Source organism: Zingiber officinale, chromosome 1A (assembly GCF_018446385.1).
Source record: "Zingiber officinale cultivar Zhangliang chromosome 1A, Zo_v1.1, whole genome shotgun sequence".
In the NCBI taxonomy this organism is placed as follows: Eukaryota; Viridiplantae; Streptophyta; class Magnoliopsida; order Zingiberales; family Zingiberaceae; genus Zingiber; species Zingiber officinale.
This window is the reverse complement of record NC_055987.1, coordinates 11,890,017-11,912,395: the sequence shown is the minus strand read 5'-3', so window position 1 is coordinate 11,912,395 and position 22,379 is coordinate 11,890,017. Positions and strand designations below refer to the sequence as shown.

At 42.7% G+C, this 22,379-nt stretch overlaps 1 protein-coding gene and 1 pseudogene across 1 annotated transcript; one reads left to right on the top strand and one right to left on the bottom strand.

The window, feature by feature from the left end:
- Positions 1–9,120: 9,120 nt before the first annotated feature.
- Positions 9,121–13,174, top strand: LOC121996552 (annotated as a pseudogene).
- Positions 13,175–17,959: 4,785 nt separating this feature from the next.
- Positions 17,960–19,366, bottom strand: LOC121999921 (probable indole-3-pyruvate monooxygenase YUCCA5). The gene is made up of 3 exons (XM_042554542.1): positions 18,698–19,366; positions 18,257–18,628; positions 17,960–18,190 (listed from the first exon to the last, which is right to left on the bottom strand). Exons 1-3 carry the CDS (start codon positions 19,364–19,366, stop codon positions 17,960–17,962), a joined length of 1,272 nt encoding a protein of 423 aa, XP_042410476.1.
- Between the last annotated feature and the right edge of the window lie 3,013 nt (positions 19,367–22,379).

Below are 22,379 nucleotides of genomic sequence, written 5' to 3'. Positions count from 1 at the left end.
GTGTGTTTTGTTTCTTTGTATTTTCCGCTGCATATCTTTGAAGAAACAAGCAACGACGAGCACAAGATCGCGCCGAGCTATTCACCCCCGTCTAGCTACATAATCGGTCCCAACAAGTGGTATCAGAGCAAGGTTGCTCTTCACCGGAATCATCGCCGGAAAGGGAAAAGAAATAGAGGGTGAAGAAGTTGGAGCAATTCTACAAGTCGAAGACTTCATCAAAAGGCTCAACTTCAATGGAATTCCAAGATGTGCTTGGATTCGATACAAGGGTGCCTCCATCATTTATTTCAACAAGCTTCGATCTTTGGAAATCAAGGATCGAGAATTTCTTGATGATGGAGATAGAGCAATGGTTTGCTCTTATGGAAGGATTTGAAGCTCCAACAAACTCCAAGGGCAAGCCTCTCAAGAAAAGCAAATGGAGCCAAGAGCAAGTTCAAAGGAGCAAGGCAAATGAGAAAGTGACCAAGCTTTTGGTCAATTTATTGCCAAGCAATATTTTGGCTCAAGTTGGAGAATTCAAGGATGCCAAGGAGCTTTGGAGCAAATTGGCAAAGATTCATGAGATCCCCTCCACTATACCAAACCAAGAAAAATCGAAAGAGGGTGACTCATTGGAGCAAGACCAAGAGGAGGAAGACTCCGAGGTTGAGAGATGCTCAACTTCAAAAGAAGAAGTCCAAGAAGTCTCATCTTCAAAGGAATGCAATGAGGAGGGCAAGGAGGGAGTATACTCCTTGTTCCATATACAAGATGAAGTTGATGAAGTCTCCACCTCTAGGATTGAGGGGGAGCAATTTTCATTGACACCGGATCAAGAAGAAGGAGAAGTCTCCACATCCAGGTCAAGAGGAGAAGAGGATGAAGAAGCTTCCACCTCCACAAGTCAAGCAAAATCAATGGGAGGAAAATGATTTTCGGATCAAGAGGAAGCTTCTACCTCCGTATCCAAAGGAGAAAGTGCCATCCCTATACATGAAGGTATAAATGTTTCAATTAAAAATAAAAATCATATTACATGTTTTGAGTGTAAGGAACATGGGCATTATAAGAGCAAATGCCCCAAATTGGCCAAGAAGAAGGGTCAAGTGGCACTAAAGGGCAAGGTGAAGCCCAAGGATAACATCCCCACAACAAAGAAGAGCAAGGAGCACATTGTGTGTTTCTCTTGCAATCAAAAAGGACATTATAGAAGTCAATGTCCTAAGAGGAAGAAAGCAGTCAAGGCTCAAGGAGGAAGCACAAGTCAAGGGGGAGCCTCCAAGGTAAAACGAAAGGTATCGTTTATTGAGCCTACCCCTTTAAATAATGGTAAAAAGCATGCTAAGTCAAATTTTTATTATTTTAATGCTATTTACCATAAACATAGAAAGCATGATAGCATTAAGGAAAACCATGTAGCTTTTCATGCTAAGACTACCACACCTAGGATTAGGAAGGTAGATAAAAATCTAGACAAGGAAACTAAGAATTTTGGTTATAGGTCTAGAAATAAAAATGGTCATGAATTCATTGAAAAACCTAAAGCTAAGGACTTAATGATAGAAAATCAAGTCTTGAGGTCAAAGCTTGATAAAATGGAAAAGACCCTAAAAAGGATGGAAAATATCCTAAAAGGGCAAAATGAGCAAAACCTAGGTATAGGAAAACAAGGGTCATCCAAGGGTCATAGGGGTTTGGGATACAAACCTAAAATCAAAAAGGATGTGCCTTATTATCATATGGTTCCATATAATTATGGAGTCAACCCTAGATCAAGTGGTCAAGTCAAAAATACTAGGAAGGTTATCCCTAAGAGTATTTTTGCAACAAACGTGACTAAGACTTCTAAGAAGTCTAAGAAAGTCACTAGAAAGGTCACAAGAGAAGCAATCCCTAGGGTTGACCTAGGAAATGTGACCAAGGTTTCTAAGAAGCCTAACAAGGTCACTAGGAAGGTATCTAGGGAGGTTATCCCTAGCGAGTACCTAGAGCATCCAAGGAGCACCAATAGGTTTTGGGTTCCTAGGACCATTTTCTCTACCCCTTAGATGGGTTAGAGAGTGTCAACTCCGATTAGAATGGTAGTTAACCCAACTTTGATGAAGTTGACACTCGGAGAGCATTTTCAAGGTTATTATTAACCTTTGGAAATGAAAAGGATAAATGCTTACTCTTGGGAAGAGTAAAATGTGTCACATTTTAAAAAATTGGATGATATTTTAAGTGACACAAATTGAGAAAATCATAAGAACTACCAAGTTGGGATTTTGGTATATTCTTAGGGAATTAAAGGCAATTTATACCTTAACTCAATTGGTTACTCTTTAAAAGAGTAAATTGTGCCAAAACTTGAGGAGTATGTTTTATTTTAAGTTGGCACAAATTAGAAAAAGTAAAAGAAATGTCAAAAGTGGTTTTTAGCATTTTTCTTGCCTTCCAAAATGCGAAGTCGTCGCGATCGTAGAAGGGTGGAATCGTGATGTCTTCTCCAAGTTGATCCATTCTCTAGCTTGTGCTCTCCCGGGTGTTAATCCAACGAAGAGCGACCTCGCTCTGATACCACTTGTTAGGACTTCTCATTCCCACCACTAATGACCAAAAGTTTAATAATAATAAGTAATCAAGTAAATATAGAAATATCAAGCAAGGATGTAACGAGGTTCGAGATGAAACTCCTACTCCTAGCGTGTCCGTAAGGTGGGACGAATCCTCTCAATCCGTCGGTGGATGAGACCGCTGAACACTAATAAACACTCTTGGGTGGAGAAACTCGCCACAATTGTGACAAAGAAGATAGGAGTACAAGAAAGAAAGAAACAAAAAGCAATACAAATGTAAAACACTTTGCCTTCTCATCGACGGAGTCCGTTGATGAAGCAACAACCCAATAAGCTTGAACCGGTAGAGTAAGGAAGCTCACTCGAGCTTCAAGTAAACTTCGAAGCTCGATGAAGACCGAAGGAACCATGAAGAAGATTAAGCAAGAGAAGCCTCGACCTCTTTATAACCCGCACTGGCACCGCGATGCAGTTGAAAGAAGCGGAGATAGCCGCGACTTGTGCCTGGACGACCACGATTGGTCGGGAGAGCCGGTCCACGAGATCGTCAGGATCTAGACCGATCGAGACCATATCCCGATCGGTGGATAGATCGACGTCCACGGACCGATCGGTCCTTTCCTCTCCTCTTCTCTTCCTGACAGCATCCCGGCCGTCGGGATAATCTCAGATTCACACCTCGATTGGTTACCGATCGGTGCGACCAACCAGTCATCGATGGGATCGGTCACGCCGATCGATCGTTTAACTCCCTCCAAACCCACACTCGTCGAGCGAGCTACCGGCCCTCTCGTCAGTCCGAGAACGAGCTCATCGATCGATTCTCGACTTGCAGAACGAGCCTACAGAGGCCCTCTATGACCTAGTCCGGGAACAGCTACGAGCCCTCTCCGACTGTCTCAGGTCCGAGCGAGCTAGCTCCCGAGCTCCCCTCTCGGACGTCGAGCAGCGAGCTCCCAAGCCCTCTCTGACCTAGTCCAGAGAACGAGCTGCCGAGCCCTCTCCGACTTCCCATGCCAAGCTTCCATACTTGGACTTCTCCCGTGCCAAGCTCCTTGCTTGGACTTTTCCGTGCCAAGTCTCCATACTTGGACTTTTCCCGTGCCAAGTCTCCATACTTGGACTTTTCCGTGCCAAGTCTCCATACTTGGACTTTTCCCGTGCCAAGTTCCTTGCTTGGACTTTTCCGTGCCAATTCTCCATACTTGGACTTTTCTCGTGCCAAGCTCCCTGCTTGGACTTTTCACCAGATGTCTGGTCAACCTTGACCTATCTGGATTTCCCTTGCCTGGCTTCACTCACCAGGACTTTCCAACTGCCTGGCTTCACTCACCAGGACTTTCACCTGGCTTCACTTACCAGGACTTTTCCAAATCAGGTCGACTCACCTCGGGTCAACCAAGTCAACCTTGACCAAAGATTGCACCCACAATCTCCCAAGTTTGTATTCTGTCAAACATCAGAATACAACTTTTCTACTCTCGTCAAACATCAGAATAGAACTTTTCTATTCTCGTCAAACATCATAATAGAACTTTTCTATTCTTGTCAAACATCAAAATACAACTCGAGTCAGGTCAACTCGAGTCAGGTCAACCAGGTCAACCTTGACCTAAGGTTGCACCAACAGTTATCATTAATAAAGTGTGTGAATTATATTGTCAACATGGTATCAGAACGCTAAACTTAACAGTAACTTTTTTTTTTTTTTCACAATACCCATCGATCGCCTTCTACAATGGTTGTTGCTGACAACATCACTCGTCAGCTATCTCTCACAAATACTCCTGATTCACTTTCTGGCCTTGTGATTCTCAACGTCAATGCTCAAGCATCGTTGAAACTCACCACCTCTAATTACTCTGCCTAGCACTTGCAGTTCACGTCTCTTCTATTCGGATATGACTTACTGGGATTTGTTGATGACTCACGTCCCTACCCCCCCTACACAGATAACACCTACAGGCGCCATACTCTCTTAGGTGAATCCTGATCATATTCTCTGACTACATCAGGATCAACTTCTCCTCAACGCTATTATAGGTTCGATATCTCCCACTCTTGTGCAGTTTATTTCTTCATCTAGAGATGCATGACAGACATTGGAAAGAACCTACACTACTCCCTCACATGGCAGGATTATGACTCATCGTCTTGCCAACCCTCAATAGGTTAACAAATCTATCACTAAGTATATGCAAGACAGCGAAAGAAATATTGACGCTCTTGTACTTATGAATATTAAAGTTGATTTTGATGAGCTCTCCATTTGTATCCTGAATGGTCTTAGCTAAGATTACTGTAATATCTCACATGCTCTGCATGTTTGTGACGTCCTCATTACCTTTGATGAGCTATTCGAGTAGCTCCTCAGCTATGAAGCCTAGTTAAAAGTCTCGACACAATCTCCATCTTTGACACCAATTACTTCTCTTGTGGCTGCAGCAGAGAATTCTCGTAATCGGCATTCAAACTATCGTGGTGATGGCCAGCAGGTTCCGTTAATGTCCCATCAATCGCGCCTGTCTACTCTGGGTTGTCTGCGCGTTCTCCTGTACATCTACTATATCTAGTCCCAATCGTTATCTTGGGTGCTGTCAGATCTATAGTGTCCAAGGTCACTCTGCTCTCCAGTGCGGTCATATGACTACCTTGATGCTTGCTCTGCTTCCGCTAGGTCATCCAAGTGCTCCACGTCCCACGTATAGTGCACTGTTTGCCCACACTGTCGTATCATTTTACACCTTCGTTTGATTCTCGAGAATGGGTGGTTGACTCTGACGCCTCTCATCATATCACCACTGATCTCAATACTCTCTCATTGTATAAGCATTACTCTAGAAATGATAGCGTCATCATTGGTGATGATTCTAGGCTACTCATTACCCACACTGGTTCTTTCTCTTTCTCCCCTTCATCTTTGCCTTTAATTTTCTCCAATATTTTATTTGTGGCATCTATGTCAAAAAATTTGATTTATGGCGCTGCACTTTGTGCTACTTATCCTATTACATTTTTTTCTTTGATTCTTATTTTCAGGTGTTGGATCGTCAGCAAGGTCTATAGAGATAGTGTCTATTGTTGGCCAAAATTTACATCTATGCTATCATCCCTTCTACCTTTTAAGTGTCTGTCTCGTCATCTATTTTATTATATCATAATCATTTAGGTCATTCGTCATTAGGTGTTTTGTAACATTTTTTGTTATCCTTTGGTCTTTCATTTCTTGTGGATATTTTGTCTAATTTTTCATACACTTCGTGCAATATTAATAAAAGTTACAAATTGTCCTTTCATAAATCTAGTATTTCGTCTCGTACCCCTTTGGATATTATCTTTTTTGATATTTGGACATCTCGTATATAATCATTTGATGGACTCAAATATTATATTATCTTTGTTGATCATTTTACGAAGTATATATGGCTTTATCCCTTACCTAAAAAATCGAATGTATACTCTACCTTTATTGCATTCAAAACTCTTATTGAAAATTGGTTCTTGATGACTATCAAAACGCTCTTCACAGACAATGGAGGTAAATTCTTAGCCCTTCGCTCCTTTCTTTTATTCATGGTGTCAATCACCTTACAAATCCACACACTTCTGAACACAATGGATACTCTGAATGTTGTCATCGATATATAGTCAAAATTGGTCTCACTTTGTTGCATATAGCATATATTCCACTCACTTTCTTACCTTATGCTTTTGCTGTGATAGTCTATTTGATTAACCATATGCCTAAGGTCTGGCTTTCCAATTATTCACCACTGTTCTTAATCTTTCTAAGCTTCGAGTTTTCAGGTGTTTATGCTTTCTGTGGCTGCGCCCTTACTCTCACCACAAGTTTGATCCCAAGTCAACCTCTTGTGTCTTCCTTGGCTATTCTCTCACCCAGAGTGCCTTCATGTGCTATGATGTCACTCTCAAAAGAGTCTTTGTATCTCGTCATGTTAAATTTGTGGAACATATTTTTTCATTTATTGTCACCTCCTCCTTAGATTTCATAGTAATAGACACTGACTCTGAGTTCTCTGCCACACCAGTCCTCTTATGGGACCCTTCGGCATTGGTGCCGCAACTTGCCACTAGCCGTAGGCGCCCGCAATTGACTTCTTCACCACTGTCATCATCGCTGCCATTATTGCCTCCTGTTGTTAGGCCATCTACCCCCCCCCCCCCCCTCGCTTCTCTAAATCAACATCTCATGCAAACTAACTTCAAAAATGTCATCTACAAACTCAATCCAAAGTATCTTCTTCATACTAGTCTTCCACAAACATGTGAACCTCTTTTGTCACGCAAGCACTCAAAGATTCGAATTGGGTACATGCTATACACGAAAAGTATGATGCTCTTCTCCATAATCAGACTTGGACTCTTGTCCTGCCTTCGCCGGACTAAAATCTTGTGGGTACAAGCGGGTGTTTCGCACTAAGCGTAATTCTGATGACTCAATTGATCGGTATAAGACTCGACTTGTTGCCAAGGGATTTCATCAATGTCCTGGTGTTTACTTTCATAATACATTCAACCCTATTATTAATGCAGTAACAATGCACATTGTTCTTAGTTTGGCTGTGAATCAAGGGTGGTGTCTTCACCGACTTGATGTCAACAATGTGTTTCTTAATGATCGTCTTGCAAAGGAGGTTTATATGGCGCAACATTTGGATATGTGCAGTGCTGAGTTTCCATATCATATGTGTTGTTTGCATAAGGCACTTTATGGCCTAAAGCAGGCTTCGCGTGCTTGGTATTTAGAGTTTTGTGTGTTCTTGGTCTCTCTTGACTTTGTCGCATCTCAGGCTGACACCTCCTTATTTATTTATTTATTTTCGAGATGGTACTATTATTTATTTTCTTGTATATGTAATGATCTAATCATTACAGAGAGTGATGCTTCTTCTGTTGATATCATAGTATGTAAACTTCATGCAAAATTTGTGATTAAGGATCTTAGGGCTCTTTCCATCTTTTGCGGTGTTAAGGTTCGTCCAATCTCAAATGGTCTTCTCTTCTCTCAACAAAAGTATGTCACTAATCTTTTCTCGAAACACAATATGTTTGACTCCGAGCCGATCTCCACTCCTATTGCTGCTGGTTCTTATCTTACTTTGCATGATGGGTCTATATTTTTTGATCCGACTAAGTTCTGACAAGTGGTTCGAGGCCTACAACATCTCCGTTGACTCGTCCTAATATTTCCTTTGTGGTCAACAAGCTCTCATAGTTTATGCATGCTTCTTTAGAGACGCACTGGGGCATTGTGAAGCGTCTACTTCGGTATTTCAATGGTACTAGGGATCTTGCCATTTGTTTTCTTACAGATATAGCTCTTACTTTTTATGGTTTCTCCGATGCGGACTGGGAAGAGATACAAATGATTGGTGTTCTACGGGTGCGTTTGTTATTTTCTAGGTGATAATCCGGTTTCCTATAAATCTACCAAACAGCGCACGGTTGCACGTTTTTACTGAAGCTGAATATCTCACCATTGCCTCTGTGGCATCTAAAATCTAATGGATTAAGTCACTTTTGACAAACTTGTTTCTTCCGGTTACCACATCTGTTTATGTTTTTTACTGCTAATTTATGTGCCACATATCTTTCGGTTAATCCTGTTTTTCACTCTCGGATGAAGCATCTAGCTATTGATTATTACTTTATTCGTGATCTGGTGCATGCCTCCAAACTATGAGTTACTCATATTCTTGTTGAGGATCAGTTAGTTGATGCACTTACCAAGTCGCTTAATTGGGCCCAGCTTTAGGGGCTCCATTATCTTTTCCCTTTGCAAAAAGGTTTGGGGCTTGAGATTTCTCCTTATTTCCATTCCCATGCCCTTTCAAACCACCATTAGCTAAAGAATGTCCCTCACTTGAATCGCCATCAGAGTCATCCTTCCCAGAGCCACCACTGTTGTTATTCCGTTGTTTCCCAGATCCTCTGGCAGCACCATTAGGGGTTTGTTTCTTCACGGGAGCCATGGTAGAGACCCGACCAACCTGTTTGGACTTGTGCATCTCCTCAGCACGGGCCTCTGCTTCCTTCTGAAGCTAGCGGAAGGTCTCATTGAAATCATCATAAGTTATGCGCTTGGGGTCGTATATCTAAGAAAGCTCGCGATGGACGGCGGCGAGAAGATCATCGACGTAAAGTAGGTGGAGGATGCGCTGGTAGACAGCGACGAAAACGAGACCAAGGTCGTTATCGAACGCCCACTTTAGCGTATAGGTTGCGTCGCCGGCAAGAACATCGTAGTGGAAGGCATCGTCGGCGGATCGCTCCTCAAGGAGGTAGGAACGGATGAGGGCATCGATGGGGGAGCCCTTAAGCGCCTTGCCGAGCTCCCATAGGATCAACCCACCTCGCGTAAATATCAACAGCTCTTCCAACATCTTCAAATTCGATCTGAACAATCTCCCTCAACTAAGACCAGAGGAAACCTTAATCTGCTGCGGATTTAGAAACCCAACGAGAGATCTAGGGGAAAATGAGATGAATGGGAAAGAGAAGAAGACAGTTTCAACGTTGGGTCGGCCGGGGCATCTTTAATAACGCCTCACGCGCAATGGTTCCGAATGGCTCTAGGTCCAGTCTGAGCACAGACTCAGTGAACCAATGAATCGACACCTCTGAGCACAGGTCGGGGCGTCTTTACAAGTCGGATTAATCATTTTTATGATAATAAAAAAGAATAACAATAGGATTTGACTCCAGCAAAAAGGGTGCACGGTTTAATTAAGTAGTAAAATTACACCTGTGAGTTAAGCTAAAGCTAAATTAGGAGAAGGCAAAATAGAGTCTGATTTGTGAGCTTAGTTCAACTTTAGTCATCGTTGAGATGAGTCAGCGCCTCGTGATCAAAGCCCTATTTATTCTGACCAAATTGAAGTCTCCCCTCAAACGTCGCTTTGCCCGCAATTTAAATCCGGGAAGATTCCATTTCCTTCTATGTATCGCACGCAAGTAGGATTCCACCGATTCTTCGATCGCACGCCGAGAATTGAAGGGGGGTCGTTGATGATGCCAAGCACCACCAAAATCGCCGCAATTATCTCCCACTACCGCTTTACCCGACGCCTCTCCTCCTCTGCCTCCTCGCTGCCGACTCTTCGCCTCCTTCCCCACCTCCGCCCTCCTCTGCTCGTTCGCCACCCTCTCCGCCTTGGCCGCCACCCCGCTCGTCGACCTCGGGACCTGGGCACTCCGAGCATCGACGGCGGCGCCGGAGGGACACCAGCTCTGCATCGCCGTCTCCGCGACTGCTCGCGCGATGCTACACCGCCACTTTTGCGCCGACGAGGGCGTCGACGAGGCGGCTCGCACGGTGCGGGAGATGTGGCAGGACGTGGGGCTGCGATCGATCCTAGACTACGGGATGGAGGACGCGGACGATGGCGCCGCCTGCGACCGCAACCTCGCCGGGTTCCTCCGCGCCGTCGAAATGGCATCATCGCCTCCGTTTGCCTCCGTACGTTTTTAGTAAATTCATTTCTAACAAGTAACACCCCCAAAAAACATATTCGCGAATTATTTTCGACCGCTTATTCGTAAGCACGTGTCTAATGTAGAGGTAGTGTCGTATACTGCTTTTGTACCTGCTTACCATGGAATTTTCTAGTAGTTTTTTTTCCTTAAAATTGTATTTTTTTTTTCTCATCAGGCAAGTGTATGTGTAAAGATTATAGTCATTTGCCCCATCTCATTGCTGGAAAGAATCAGTGATCAGTTGAGATAGGAGCAAAAGGATCCATCATTTCGACTTCCATGGAAGGCTCACTCGTTCTCGATCCTCTGCCATTCCAGCCCTCTCTATCTCACACCTCATGAGCCGGAGCCCCTCATAAAGGTCAAAGAGCATGACCTCCGACTCGCTCTCCGGAGATTATCAACCATTTGCGCAAGGTGTACACAAGCCAATATCCCTCTCCTAATTGACGCAGAGTACTCGTCGGTCCAACTCGCAATCGATTACTTCACATACTCGGCGATGCGAGAATTCAACTGCAACGAGCAACCCATAGTGTACAACACAATCCAGACGTACTTGAGGGATGCCAAGGAGAGGATGGCGAACGTCGTCGAAGCTGTGGAGGAAGATGGGTTCTCTCTCGGCATTAAGCTTGTAAGAGGTGCCTATTTGACCAGAGAGACGCAGTTGGCATCCTCCATGGGCGGTCCGTCTCTCATACACGGGAGCATTCAGGAAACGCACGAGTGCTTCGATAGTTGCGCTTCCTTCATGATGGAAAGAGTCAGCAGGAAAGGTTTGGGGCTTCAGATTTCTCCTTATGTCCATTCCCTTGCCCTTTCAAACTACCATTAGCTAAAGAACGCCCCTCACTTGAATCGCCATCAAAGTGGTCCTTCCCAGAGCCACCACTGTTGTTATTCCATTGTTTTCCAGATCCTCTGGCAGCACCATTAGGGGTTTGTTTCTTCACGGGAGCCATGGTAGAGCCCCGACCAACCTCTTTGGACTTGCGCATCTCCTTAGCACGGGCCTCTGCTTCCTTCTGAAGCTGGCGGAACGTCTCATTGAAATCATCATAAGTTATGTGCTTGGGGTTGTATATCTAAGAAAACTCATGACGGACGGCGGCGAGAAGATCATCGACGTAAAGTAGGCGGAGGATGCGCTGGTAGACAGCGACGAAAACAAGACCAAGGTTGTTATCGAACGCCCACTTCAGCGTATAGGCTGCGCCGCCGGCAGGACCATCGTAGTGGAAGGCATCGTCGATGGATCGCTCCTCAAGGAGGCAGGAACATATGAGGGCATCGATGGGGGAGCCCTTAAGCGCCTTGCCGAGATCCCATAGGATCAACCCACCTCGCGTAAATATCAACAACTCTTCCAATATCTTCAAATCTGATTTGAACAATCCCCCTCAACTAAGACAAGAGGAAAAAAATGAACAAAATCAAACAAAACCCAAAGAGAAACATGACAATTTAATCGAGAGGGAGACTAAAATGGATTCAGAACCAAAATTTTCGCGGATCAAGTGACACAAAGATCAGACGACGATTGATTTGAAACCTAAATGTCCGCGATAATGATAAGAACAATAAAACCAATGGAAAAAAGTGAACAAAAACTCAACCTAATTGATCAAAGCTAGCAAAGAAAAAAAAGCTGAAGATCGATCTGAATCCTTAATCTGCATGAATTTAACAATCCATCTGCGTGCGGATTTGGAAACTGATGAGAGATCTAGGGGAAAATGAGATGAATGGGAAAGAGAAGAAGACGGTTTCAATGTTTGGTGGCTGGGGCATCATTAATGACGCCTCACGCGCTATGGTTCCCAATGTGAGTACAACCCAGTGAGCCCATAAAAATAAAAAATAAATAATAATAATAATTTTGGAAAAGGAAAAAAATATATATAAATGGATTGAATCAACACCTCTGAGCACAAGTTGTCGAGATGGCGTTATCACTTCCGTTTGCCTCCGTACGTTTTTAGCAAATTCATTTATAACAAGTAACGCCCCCAAAAAAGTATTCGCAAATTATTTTATGCCGCCTATTCGTGAGCACGTGTCTAATGTAGTGGCGGTATCGTATACTACTTTTGTACCTGCTTACCGTGGAATTTTCTAATAGTTTCTTTTTTCCTTAAAATTTTTTCAGGCAAGTGTATGTGTAAAGATCATAGTCATTTGCCCCATCTCATTGCTGGAAAGAATCAGTGATCAGTTGAGATAGGAGCAAAAGGATCCATCATTTCGACTTCCATGGAAGACTCACTCGTTCCCGATCCTCTGCCATTCCAGCCCTCTCTATCTCACACCTCATGAGCCGGAGCCCCTCACAAAGGTCGAAGAGCATGACCTCCGACTCGCTCTCTGGAGATTATCAACCATTTGCGCAAGGTGTACACAAGCCAATATCCCTCTCCTAATTGACGCAGAGTACTCGTCGGTCCAACTCGTAATCGATTACTTCACATACTCGGCGATGTGAGGATTCAACTGCAACGAGCAACCCATAGTGTACAGCACAATCCAGACGTACTTGAGGGATGCCAAGGAGAGGATGGCGAACGTCGTCGAAGCTGCGGAGGAAGAGGGGTTCTCTCTGGGCGTTAAGCTTGTAAGAGGTGCCTATTTGACCAGAGAGACCTAGTTAGCATCCTCCGTGGGCGCTCCGTCTTCATGATGGAAAGAGTCGGCAGGAAATCTGGTGCAGTTGTTCTTGCCACCCACAACGTTCGATCTGGTGAATATACTAGTCGATGAGTATCTTCTTGACTGTTGAATTTGTAGTGATTTAGCTCTACGTGTGTAGGACAAGTGGCTGCGATGAAGGCGGAGGAGCTGAGAATTGGAAAAGATGATCAAAAGCTGCAATTCGCACAACTAGTGGGGATGGTAGATGGGCTTTCATTGGGACTCAAGAATGCCGGTTTCCAAGTGAGCAAGCACTTGCCCTTTGCAAGTCATACCTTATCTCCTTAGGAGAGCAGATGAGAATAGAGGATTCCTTTCCATTTCCTCGGTAGATAGGCAACTCATAAGATTTGTGATGTTTGTTAGTCTCTTAAACAGGGTTTACATGTGTCATATCATATTGCTAATTTATTTTGCAGGAAGGAGTTGTTGAGAAGGGTTGACGCAGCAATTACTAGAACTTGAAATTCATACTTCACTAGGAAAGAAAGAGAGGGATATTTCCCCGTAACTATGAATGAATATTTTATTTTATATATGTAAGGAATTGGTGCTCTCTTAGACAAAATTAGCTTGTAGATTTTTACATATTTTAGTGCTAAAGAGAAGAGCAGATCTATTAAAGCAATTTAAAATTGTATGATCATTTCTCATCTAAATCAAAGTTTATCAGCACTTTGTTATTTGGAAATTCGTTCAAAACAGAGTGGGATTGCATCCACACCAATTTTGAAATCTCTAAAACTATGTGATACGGTATGTTGTGTATCTTGTGAGTGGTGAGTGAATTTAGGAAAATTTGAAATCCATGATTAAAATGAGGTAATAGTCAAAGTCAATATAAAGTGACGGTCAAAATAAGAGTGTACACATATCTGGATGAATCACCTCTCAGGAGTGAGGCTTCCTATATAAATTCAGACGGATTTAAACTCGACCAAGGCCATCGGACACAACTTCTTATAACTTATGAGCATAACTCCTAACATGAACTCTGATGGCCCAAGAGTCGGTCGGACATATAAAACTCAACACCCCACTCAGAACTCTTCATACGAGCAGAACTCCTGGCATTAACATGGGCAGACTAAGAGTCGATCTTCGATCGGATATACGGGACTTAGCTCCTCATGCCTCAGTATTTCTTATAAACAGGGCTCTCAGTATATATCCACCCGACCCCAGAGCCGATTGGACTTAAGAGACTAAGCACTCCATTCCGTAGTGCCAAGATACACAAAATAGACCCGGTCGATCCTAGCGTCGATTGGGCATACGGGACTCAACTCCCCACTTTTACAATACAACTTTCAGTATATAGATGGTTAGCACACGAGCTAATCATACATATGGAACCCAACTCCACGCTTCTACAATACAACTCTTAGTATATGATCGATCGGCCTTCATGAATCGAGCGGATCTAAAGGGCTAAGCTCCCTACTTCTCATCTATCAGTCTCCCATCATACAGTCAATTGGCTACAAGGCCGGTCAGACTGCCTTCAAGAAATAACATTATTAGAGAATCACAATAATCTGTCAGAGAATAACAGCTACTTGTTAGGGAATATTCTGCTATCATAACGTATACATGTGAGGGAACTTTTCTTTGAGGGTGTCTGTACAACTTATATTGTTTGGCTTTACTTGGCATATTTTGACATCAAGCATGCTCAACCGTCTTATTAATATAGAGGTTATAAAAAGACAATTCATATACCTATAACGGAACCTTCCACGAGGGGTATCGTACATATTCCATTACTCGACATATTCTGATACCAGATGATATGGTGCATAAAGGTGGGGTCCAATAAGGTCAGGAAGTCAAAAGTCAAGGGGGCGTGACAATCAATAGTCAAGAGAAAGAGAGAGTTAGACCACCTCACGTCATTAGCCACATAATTCCTAGTCGGGCACAGATACGGCAGGTCTCTAGATATGAGACGTAAGACGCGGCCTGGACTAGTTCCTGACCTGCTCACAATTGATTGGACTTCCCCAGCTCATGCTGTGTAGACGAGCCTATTACTTTCACTAAGACAACTCTCGGTCATCTCTTCAGCGATTAGGACGTGAAAGATGGGTCCCTCGTCGCAATCTCAGATAAAACTCGATCGATTCACCACAGCTCATCCTTCTTATCAAGGCTCAAGCCTGATGGTACATCTGAGCAGTCATCTCGAGCTGCCTGTGCTAAATCCGAGCGAGACAGAAAGTGCTAAGTAACAACAATGTCAAGGAATCGTAACCTCCTGTCAGAGAATAATTGTTATACATCAAAGAATATTCTAGTAGTCTACTAGCACCTGCGAATGGAACCTTCCTTTCACTAATAGGAGGCCACCGTACGTCCTCTCTCATTCGATAAGCCTTGACACCCGACATTCTCTAACAACAGACAGGCTCTGAAGGTATGCAGTGTCATAAAAAAGGGAGGTCCTCTTCTGTAGTCAAGTATGCACACATACACACTCATCTTCTACGGTTATTTTTTCCACCGTACACTACTTTTTCAAGGAAGAAGGATCTGACTTGAGCATCAGAGAGCTAGCGCTGAGGACTTTTTTCCTGATTTCTGGTTTCTAATGCTCCGGGTGATTGTCTAAGTGTGTGCAGAGTTCAGGTACTACCAGTCCTTATACTATAAACCTTGAAGTTCCACGTGGGGGTCAGCCTTCGGGACGTGTGTACGTAGGGTGCAGCAAAGTCGTCTCTCCATCAACACTAACGTCATCTCCATCGGCCTCCATCTGACTCAGATTCCAGACGGGATCAATTTGGAGTTGTCTGTGGGAATCTCCTTCACCTATTTTGGAACGTGACAATGGATGACACAAACAACCCGAGGGTTTCCCCCGAGCTTTCTATTGCGACCCCTATCCAGATTATTATAATAAGAAAGAACAGCACCAGGCCTCCACGGCCGAGAGTTCCCCACCCAGAGATTCGAAGAAGGGGAAGACCATAGTTGTCAGGGAGGAGCCGAGGGAGTTGCCCATGGAATTATAAGTGCCCTTATCTTTGAGGGTGCTCGAGGAAAAACTGCTAAAGGGGTATAAGCCCCCAGTCATCAGAGAATATGATGGTAGCAAGGATCCAGAAAATCACCTTCACAAATTTTGGAACGCTGCATTGTTACATTAGTACAACGATGCCATCAAGTGCTGGGTGTTTTTAAACACTCTGTCTGGCTCGGCACAAAAGTGGTTCGACGGATTGCCTATCGAATTCATTACCTACTTTCAGGATTTCAAGAACGTTTTCCTGTGCTATTTCGCCAGTAGCAGGAAATATCAGAAGACTAACTATTGCCTATTCGCCCTCAGGCAGGGGCCTGCAGAGACCCTGAGGGCTTACTAAAACGCTTCAACCAGGTAGCCCAGGACGTCCCGTCAGTTACGTCAGAGATCTTGATGAGCGCCTTTTCCATGGTCTGGTGGAAGGAGAGTTCTTTCGAGCCCTCATTCAAGAACCTATGAAGAATTTTGATGAGATGCTTGGGAAGACAGTAAACTACATTAATGTAGAAGAAGCCCAGGCGACCCAGAGGAAAGCAGATAAAGCACCTGTTTCTGCCAACAAGTCGGAGAGAAGACCGCCCCAACCTCCTACTCGACCCATTTCCCGCTCTAAGGATACCCGACCAGGATTTCCTCTCGGTCAGGAATCTAGGGTGGCGCAATGAGTCGAAGCTGTCCAAGCCCCTAGACCCGGTCAGTGGGGGCTCCGTTATCGTCCCTACCATAGGTCTTACACCCATTCCATAGGAGATTGCATCGAGTTCACTCGAGATTCTCGGTAGGCAGCCTAACTGAACCTGTCTCCGTCCGAGATCGCACCTAAGCAATTTAAAATTGTATGATCATTTCTCATCTGAATCAAAGTTTATCGGCATTTTGTCATTTGAAAATTCGTTCAAAACAGAGTGGGACTCCATACACACCTATTTTGAAATCTCTAAAATTATGTAAACAGAATGAACCCTTTTGATTTGCTTTTTGTTAATAAAATACTTCAAGAAGTGAAAATCACTGTTCTAAGTTGCAAAGATGTTGAAATTAGAGGAGAGGAGGATCACGCTGTAAACAATCCAATCTGATAGACATCCCCTTTAGACAACTGATAGAGGACTAAGGGTGTGTTTGGTTCGGGGTTATTTTTGATAATCTTGGTTATCCATCCAAGGTTATCAACAAAAATCTTGTTTGGTTTAGATATTCGATGATTCCCGAGTAATGTTCCATGCCCGACACGTCCAGCTCGGAATCGGAAAACCTCAGAAAACTAAGGTTTTTCTTGATTCCGGGGTTAACAAATTTTTTTTACCAAAAATATCCTCCGATAAGAAAAAATATGAAAAAAAGAGAAAAAATATAAAAAAAAATTAAAAAATGTAAAAAAATAAAAAAAATTTTAAAAAATAAATTTTTTTAAAAATATATAAATTTTAAAAATAAAAAATAAAAAATAAAAAATAAAAAATTTAAAATTTAAAATTTTAAAAATTTAAATTTTTTTTTAAAAATTAAAAAATTTTAAAATTCTAAAAATTTTTAAAAAATTAAAAATAAAAAAAATAAAAAAATAAAAAATTTATAAAAATTTTAAAAATTAAAAAATAAAATAAAATAAATAAATAAAAATTTAAATTTAAAAAATGTAAAAAAATAAAAAAATATAAATATAAATAATATAAAAAATATAAAGACATTAAAAAAATAAAAAAACACATAAAAAGTAAAAAAAAATATACAAGAAAAAGAAAAGTAAAAAAAACATAAAAAATAAATAATAATAATAATAGTTGATTTTGTAACTGAGGGTAATACGGTAAAATATTAAACTACGGTATTCATTAAAACCTTCAAACAAATAAATTTTTATTGCATTACCTAGGTTGAACCAAATAACATTTGGTTATGTTTTATTCCCCATAATCTTGGTTATGTGATTACCTGATAATTAAATAACCAAAATTATATATGATAACTTGAATCAAACACACCCTAAGAATTTTAGTAATAGGAAATTTTCATCATAGTAAAAGCTTAAAGATGGTGCAGAAGCAGGGGAGAAAAACTACATCGTCTCTAATGTACAAGAAGCCCTTTCGTGTCCTAAACTTCGGGCTCCACTGGAGAGAGGGTTTCATGCACTTCTGTTGTTCTATCTTACACAAACTAGTCTACGACGCGAAAAGGAAGGAAAGAAAATGATTTTATTTCAGAGCTGTGAGATGCATCTGCGATGGCAAGCGGCGGCAGGCCGCGACCGGCACGGTTTCACGTCCTCCTTCCACAACCTCGCGATGTCCGATGCAGCCTGCACCGCGTCCGATGACGCTCCGGCGAGGCCTCTCCTTGAGAATCCCACCGCGTAGAGCCCGCTCTTCCCCTTCCACCTGTCTGGAAATGGAATCTTCGGAAACCCATCCTTGGAGAAGAAATCGCATCCCTACAACCATACATTAATCGCTATTTCATTTATGGGAAAAGAATTCGTTCTACTCGTTTTCTGCACCTGAAGCCATTGGGGGACATTGCTTCGGTATCCCGTGGCCAGGATGATAGAATCGATTTCGAGCACCTGGCCGTCGACGAGTTCCACTCTTCCTGGAGAGAACAGCTTGATGCCGGGCACCACCTTGATGTCGCCGGACCTTATCTTGCCGAGGGTGCCTATGTCCAGAACAGGGGACCGCCCCTCCCCGTTCTTGAGCTCCAGGGGACCCGTCGATGGCCGCCTCAGGCCATATTTCTCGATGTCGCCCAGCACCAGCCACGCCAACAGCAGCAGGATCTTGTCCGCCAGCCACACCGGCAGCCACTTCATCAGCAGCACCGCCAGCTCGAACGTCGATTTCCCCATCACCTCCCTCGGCAGTACATGAACCTTGAAAGGAATAGTCTTTCATCGGAGCGTAGTCGTTTTTAATCATGAAGATCAAGATTATGTACTCACCGAGTCACGAACAACCATGGCCGGGAACGCATTGTGGTCGCAAAGGTCGAGGCCGAGCTCCATGCCGGAGTTACCGCAGCCGACGACGAGCACGCGCTTCCCGCGGTAGGACTCGCCGGATTTGTAGTCGCAGGAGTGCGTCACTTCGCCGCCGAACTCCCCAAGGCCCTCGAGCTCGGGGATCACCTTCTCGGCGTTCTCGCCGGTGGCCACCACCAGCCATCGGCAAATGTACTCGACCTCGAGGTTCCGGTTGCCGGACTCGGCGCCGGCCCCGGTCGTCCTCACCCGCCACAGCCCGCTGATCTCGTCGAACCGGGCCGACTGAACGGCCTGGTTGAACCGGGGGCGGATCTCGAAGTGCCTAGCGTAGTCCTCCACGTATTCAACGAATTGTCTCTTAGAAGGGTACTCCGGGTAGTCCTCCGGGAACGGCATCCGCGGCAGCTGGCAGAATTGCTTCGGCAGGTGGAGCTTCAGGCGGTCGTAGGAGCGCTTCTGCCACAGCGAGGCGATGCAGTCGGCGCGCTCGAGGACGACGTACGGCACACCGTGCTCCTTGAGGCACGCCGCCATCGCCAACCCAGAAGGTCCAGCCCCGACGATCACTGGACCGGTCACCAACACGCACCTACGCGAGAAGTCAATTCGTTCCATCATACTCGCCATTAATTGCTAGTTAGCAGCACTCTGTTCTGCAGCGGGGATGAAGCAACGAAACTTGTGGTGAAGTTAAGTGGGGAAGGATGATACTTGAGAGTGGAGATGCTTAAATAGGTGGTCGTTCATGGCGCCTGAGAGCTGCATGTGAGACGGCGCCACTCAAATCTTAAACTGGGGAGTCAAAGATCATGCCACGTAAGCATCTCCCTGTCATTTTTAATATAATAAAAATATTTAAATTTATGATGAAAAACTAGCGATGACAATGAGCCTGGGTCTAAATGAATTTGGCCAAATCCAGAATCGGTCCCGTCTCTCTTTGAATCCGTCCCGTCCGATGAACCTAGCGGGGCGGATCCGTGTTAGATCCGCTAGACCTGTTATATTTAAAATATATTTATTTTAATATTAAAATATTATAAAATAAAATTTTAATTAAAATATTATAAAATAAAATTTTAATCAAAATATTAATTATTAAATATAAAAAAAATTAATTATATTCCGAGACAGGACCGATTAAACCTCAGACTTGCCCCTTACCCACCTTAGACGACCCGTTTAAACGGGTCCATGGTCATCCCTATTAAAGACACTAATCTATGCTCCTGCAAGGGACCTCCATGTGCAAGCATTCCTCAAAAAGCTCTCTACTTCTCATTTCTCAAGCCTAAATAATTATAATTTTTTATCTTTCCGCACTTCCTTCATGAGATGAAATGAATAGGGACCTTAAGCATGAATGAGATAGCATTGACACATGAGTTATTTGGGAATAGAAAGGCAAATAAATTAACTATGGGTAGACTAAATATTGGAGGAAACACACAGAACCACATGTCCTAATACATTTGAGCCAGATAGCCTTTTTGAGTGAAACTATGAATAAAATAATAAGTCATCAATCCTTCGTCAATAATGAGGACCAAATTAGCTAGGATCCATAATATGGTATGATCTGTTCCTTTAGTCGCATATATGACTGAATTATTCATGGCATTGTATTGACTAAGTTGTGCTTGCATGTGGATTAGCATATGCAGGAAAATTTAAATAAACTTATTTGCTCATCATCAATGGCTTAACCTTAGCAATTGCCACATCCTAAATTTAAATATATTCATAGTTCTATTAATTCGCACCATCTTAAAATTATTCTTAATTACTCGATTCCAACTACCAACGGTCTGGTTCCTCTTCTGTGGTCGGCATGTAACTGTCTAACTGCATGTGGAGCAATCATTAATGTGACTATTAGCTCGACTTGTTCTGATTTATTAAAGGAGAATCTGCCTTTCTCTGCCTTTGAGATCATGTGAGTGATCGGTTCCTCACATGTGGTGCGTCTTGATTCAGACACATACAAAGATGGATGGACAAGCAAATATTTAGGGCAGAGTGAGTTTTAGATTATGTAGGGCTTGTAGTTCTTCAAGAAACGGGTTCATGCTCCTCTTCCATGTGTAATGTGATGGATATTAAAATAGTTTTGATCTTAAGTAAATGGTAGCCTTTAAGTATTCTTCTATCTATAATGATATTAAAAATGCATCTTTATGGTGTCACTTCTTAATCACAATATTAACCATAATGTTTCTCTAATTAAACTAAGGAGAAAACTGCAAATCCTTTCATGCTACTCTATCGTCGCAGAAAACCTTCTGAATTCATAGTTGTTCCTGTCTGAGACCGTCGACGACTGAGTCAATGGTGAGCTATCGCCTATGTTAACGAAGTCACCGCACGCTGAGCAAGGGACCCACCGATAGAGAAGTCCACTAAGCCTACATACAAGAGAGAAAGAAAAAAAAAGGAGAGAATTAGAATGAATACTAATTAAGAGGCGCCCTATCTTATCCACTCTAATGCTCAAGTTATGTTTTTATGAGGAAAAGTGGAGAAGAAGCATAGTGTAATAGGTGGATGCGGTTATGTGTATGTACCTTAGTCCGCAAGAGTGGACTCCATTTAAATCACAACTATCGAATACCTCTTTTTTTCAGGTATTAATTGATAATGGGACATTTGTTATACTCTGGTAAGGAAAGTGTCATATCGTATCTAAAGTTATGTCGCTCATATTCAGTACTATGGAAGACTTTGTTGCGCGAGTTATCTCTCGCCATGTGCACTATGCTGTTTTACGTAAAAGCTCTGACAATCTACGTTATGTATTCTATATTATTGGCCAGTAGAGTCAGGGGATCTAAGCATATTAGGTTGCAGGGTGTTAGACTTACTTGTTGGTTGGTCCTAGGAAGATCGTACCGGTTCCACTGTACAAAAATTTTGTACAAGTGTCGAACTTTTCCTAACAACCTATTATGTTCTTTAGAAATTAAATTCGGAATCGCAAACGGAACTTAACATTATTAATTTCAAATTTAACTTATCTGTTCTTAATGATTTAGACTTAGATCGCAAACGATTCTTAACATTATTGATCCAAATCCACTTATGTTATAAATTCAATTAAATATTAATTTCAGAAATCGACTTCCAGGTTAAACATGGCGAGGCACTAGGCCTTCTTGGATATGGGAGCAACCACCACTTCCTAGACAAAGCCATTCAATGAAATCTAATATTTAATTTCCTTATATAACCCTAGGTTTAACCAAAAGGAACAATCGAATAACAAATTCAAAAAATAAAAAAAAACATGAATCACAAATTCGAACCCTAGAATTATATGTCTCTTGTGTTTGGAATTCATACAAAGAAAAACTAGTATAATGCGGAAAATAATTACTAGTTATACCTTTCTTTATATGCAACGACCTCTTGATCTTCCACCGTATTCAACTTCTTATCTCGGACGTTGTGTGGGCAACGATCTACCGAGATTAGAACCACCCAAACCCTTCTTCTTCCTTCTTGCAAGTTTCGGCCAAGCACTCCTCCTTGAGATGAAGAGTTTTGGCCACCACCACCAAGCTCCAAAGGATGCTAGAAACAAAGCATCCTTTATCTCCTTCTTCTCCAAGCTAAAACCGGCCACCAACAAGAGCTCCAAGAG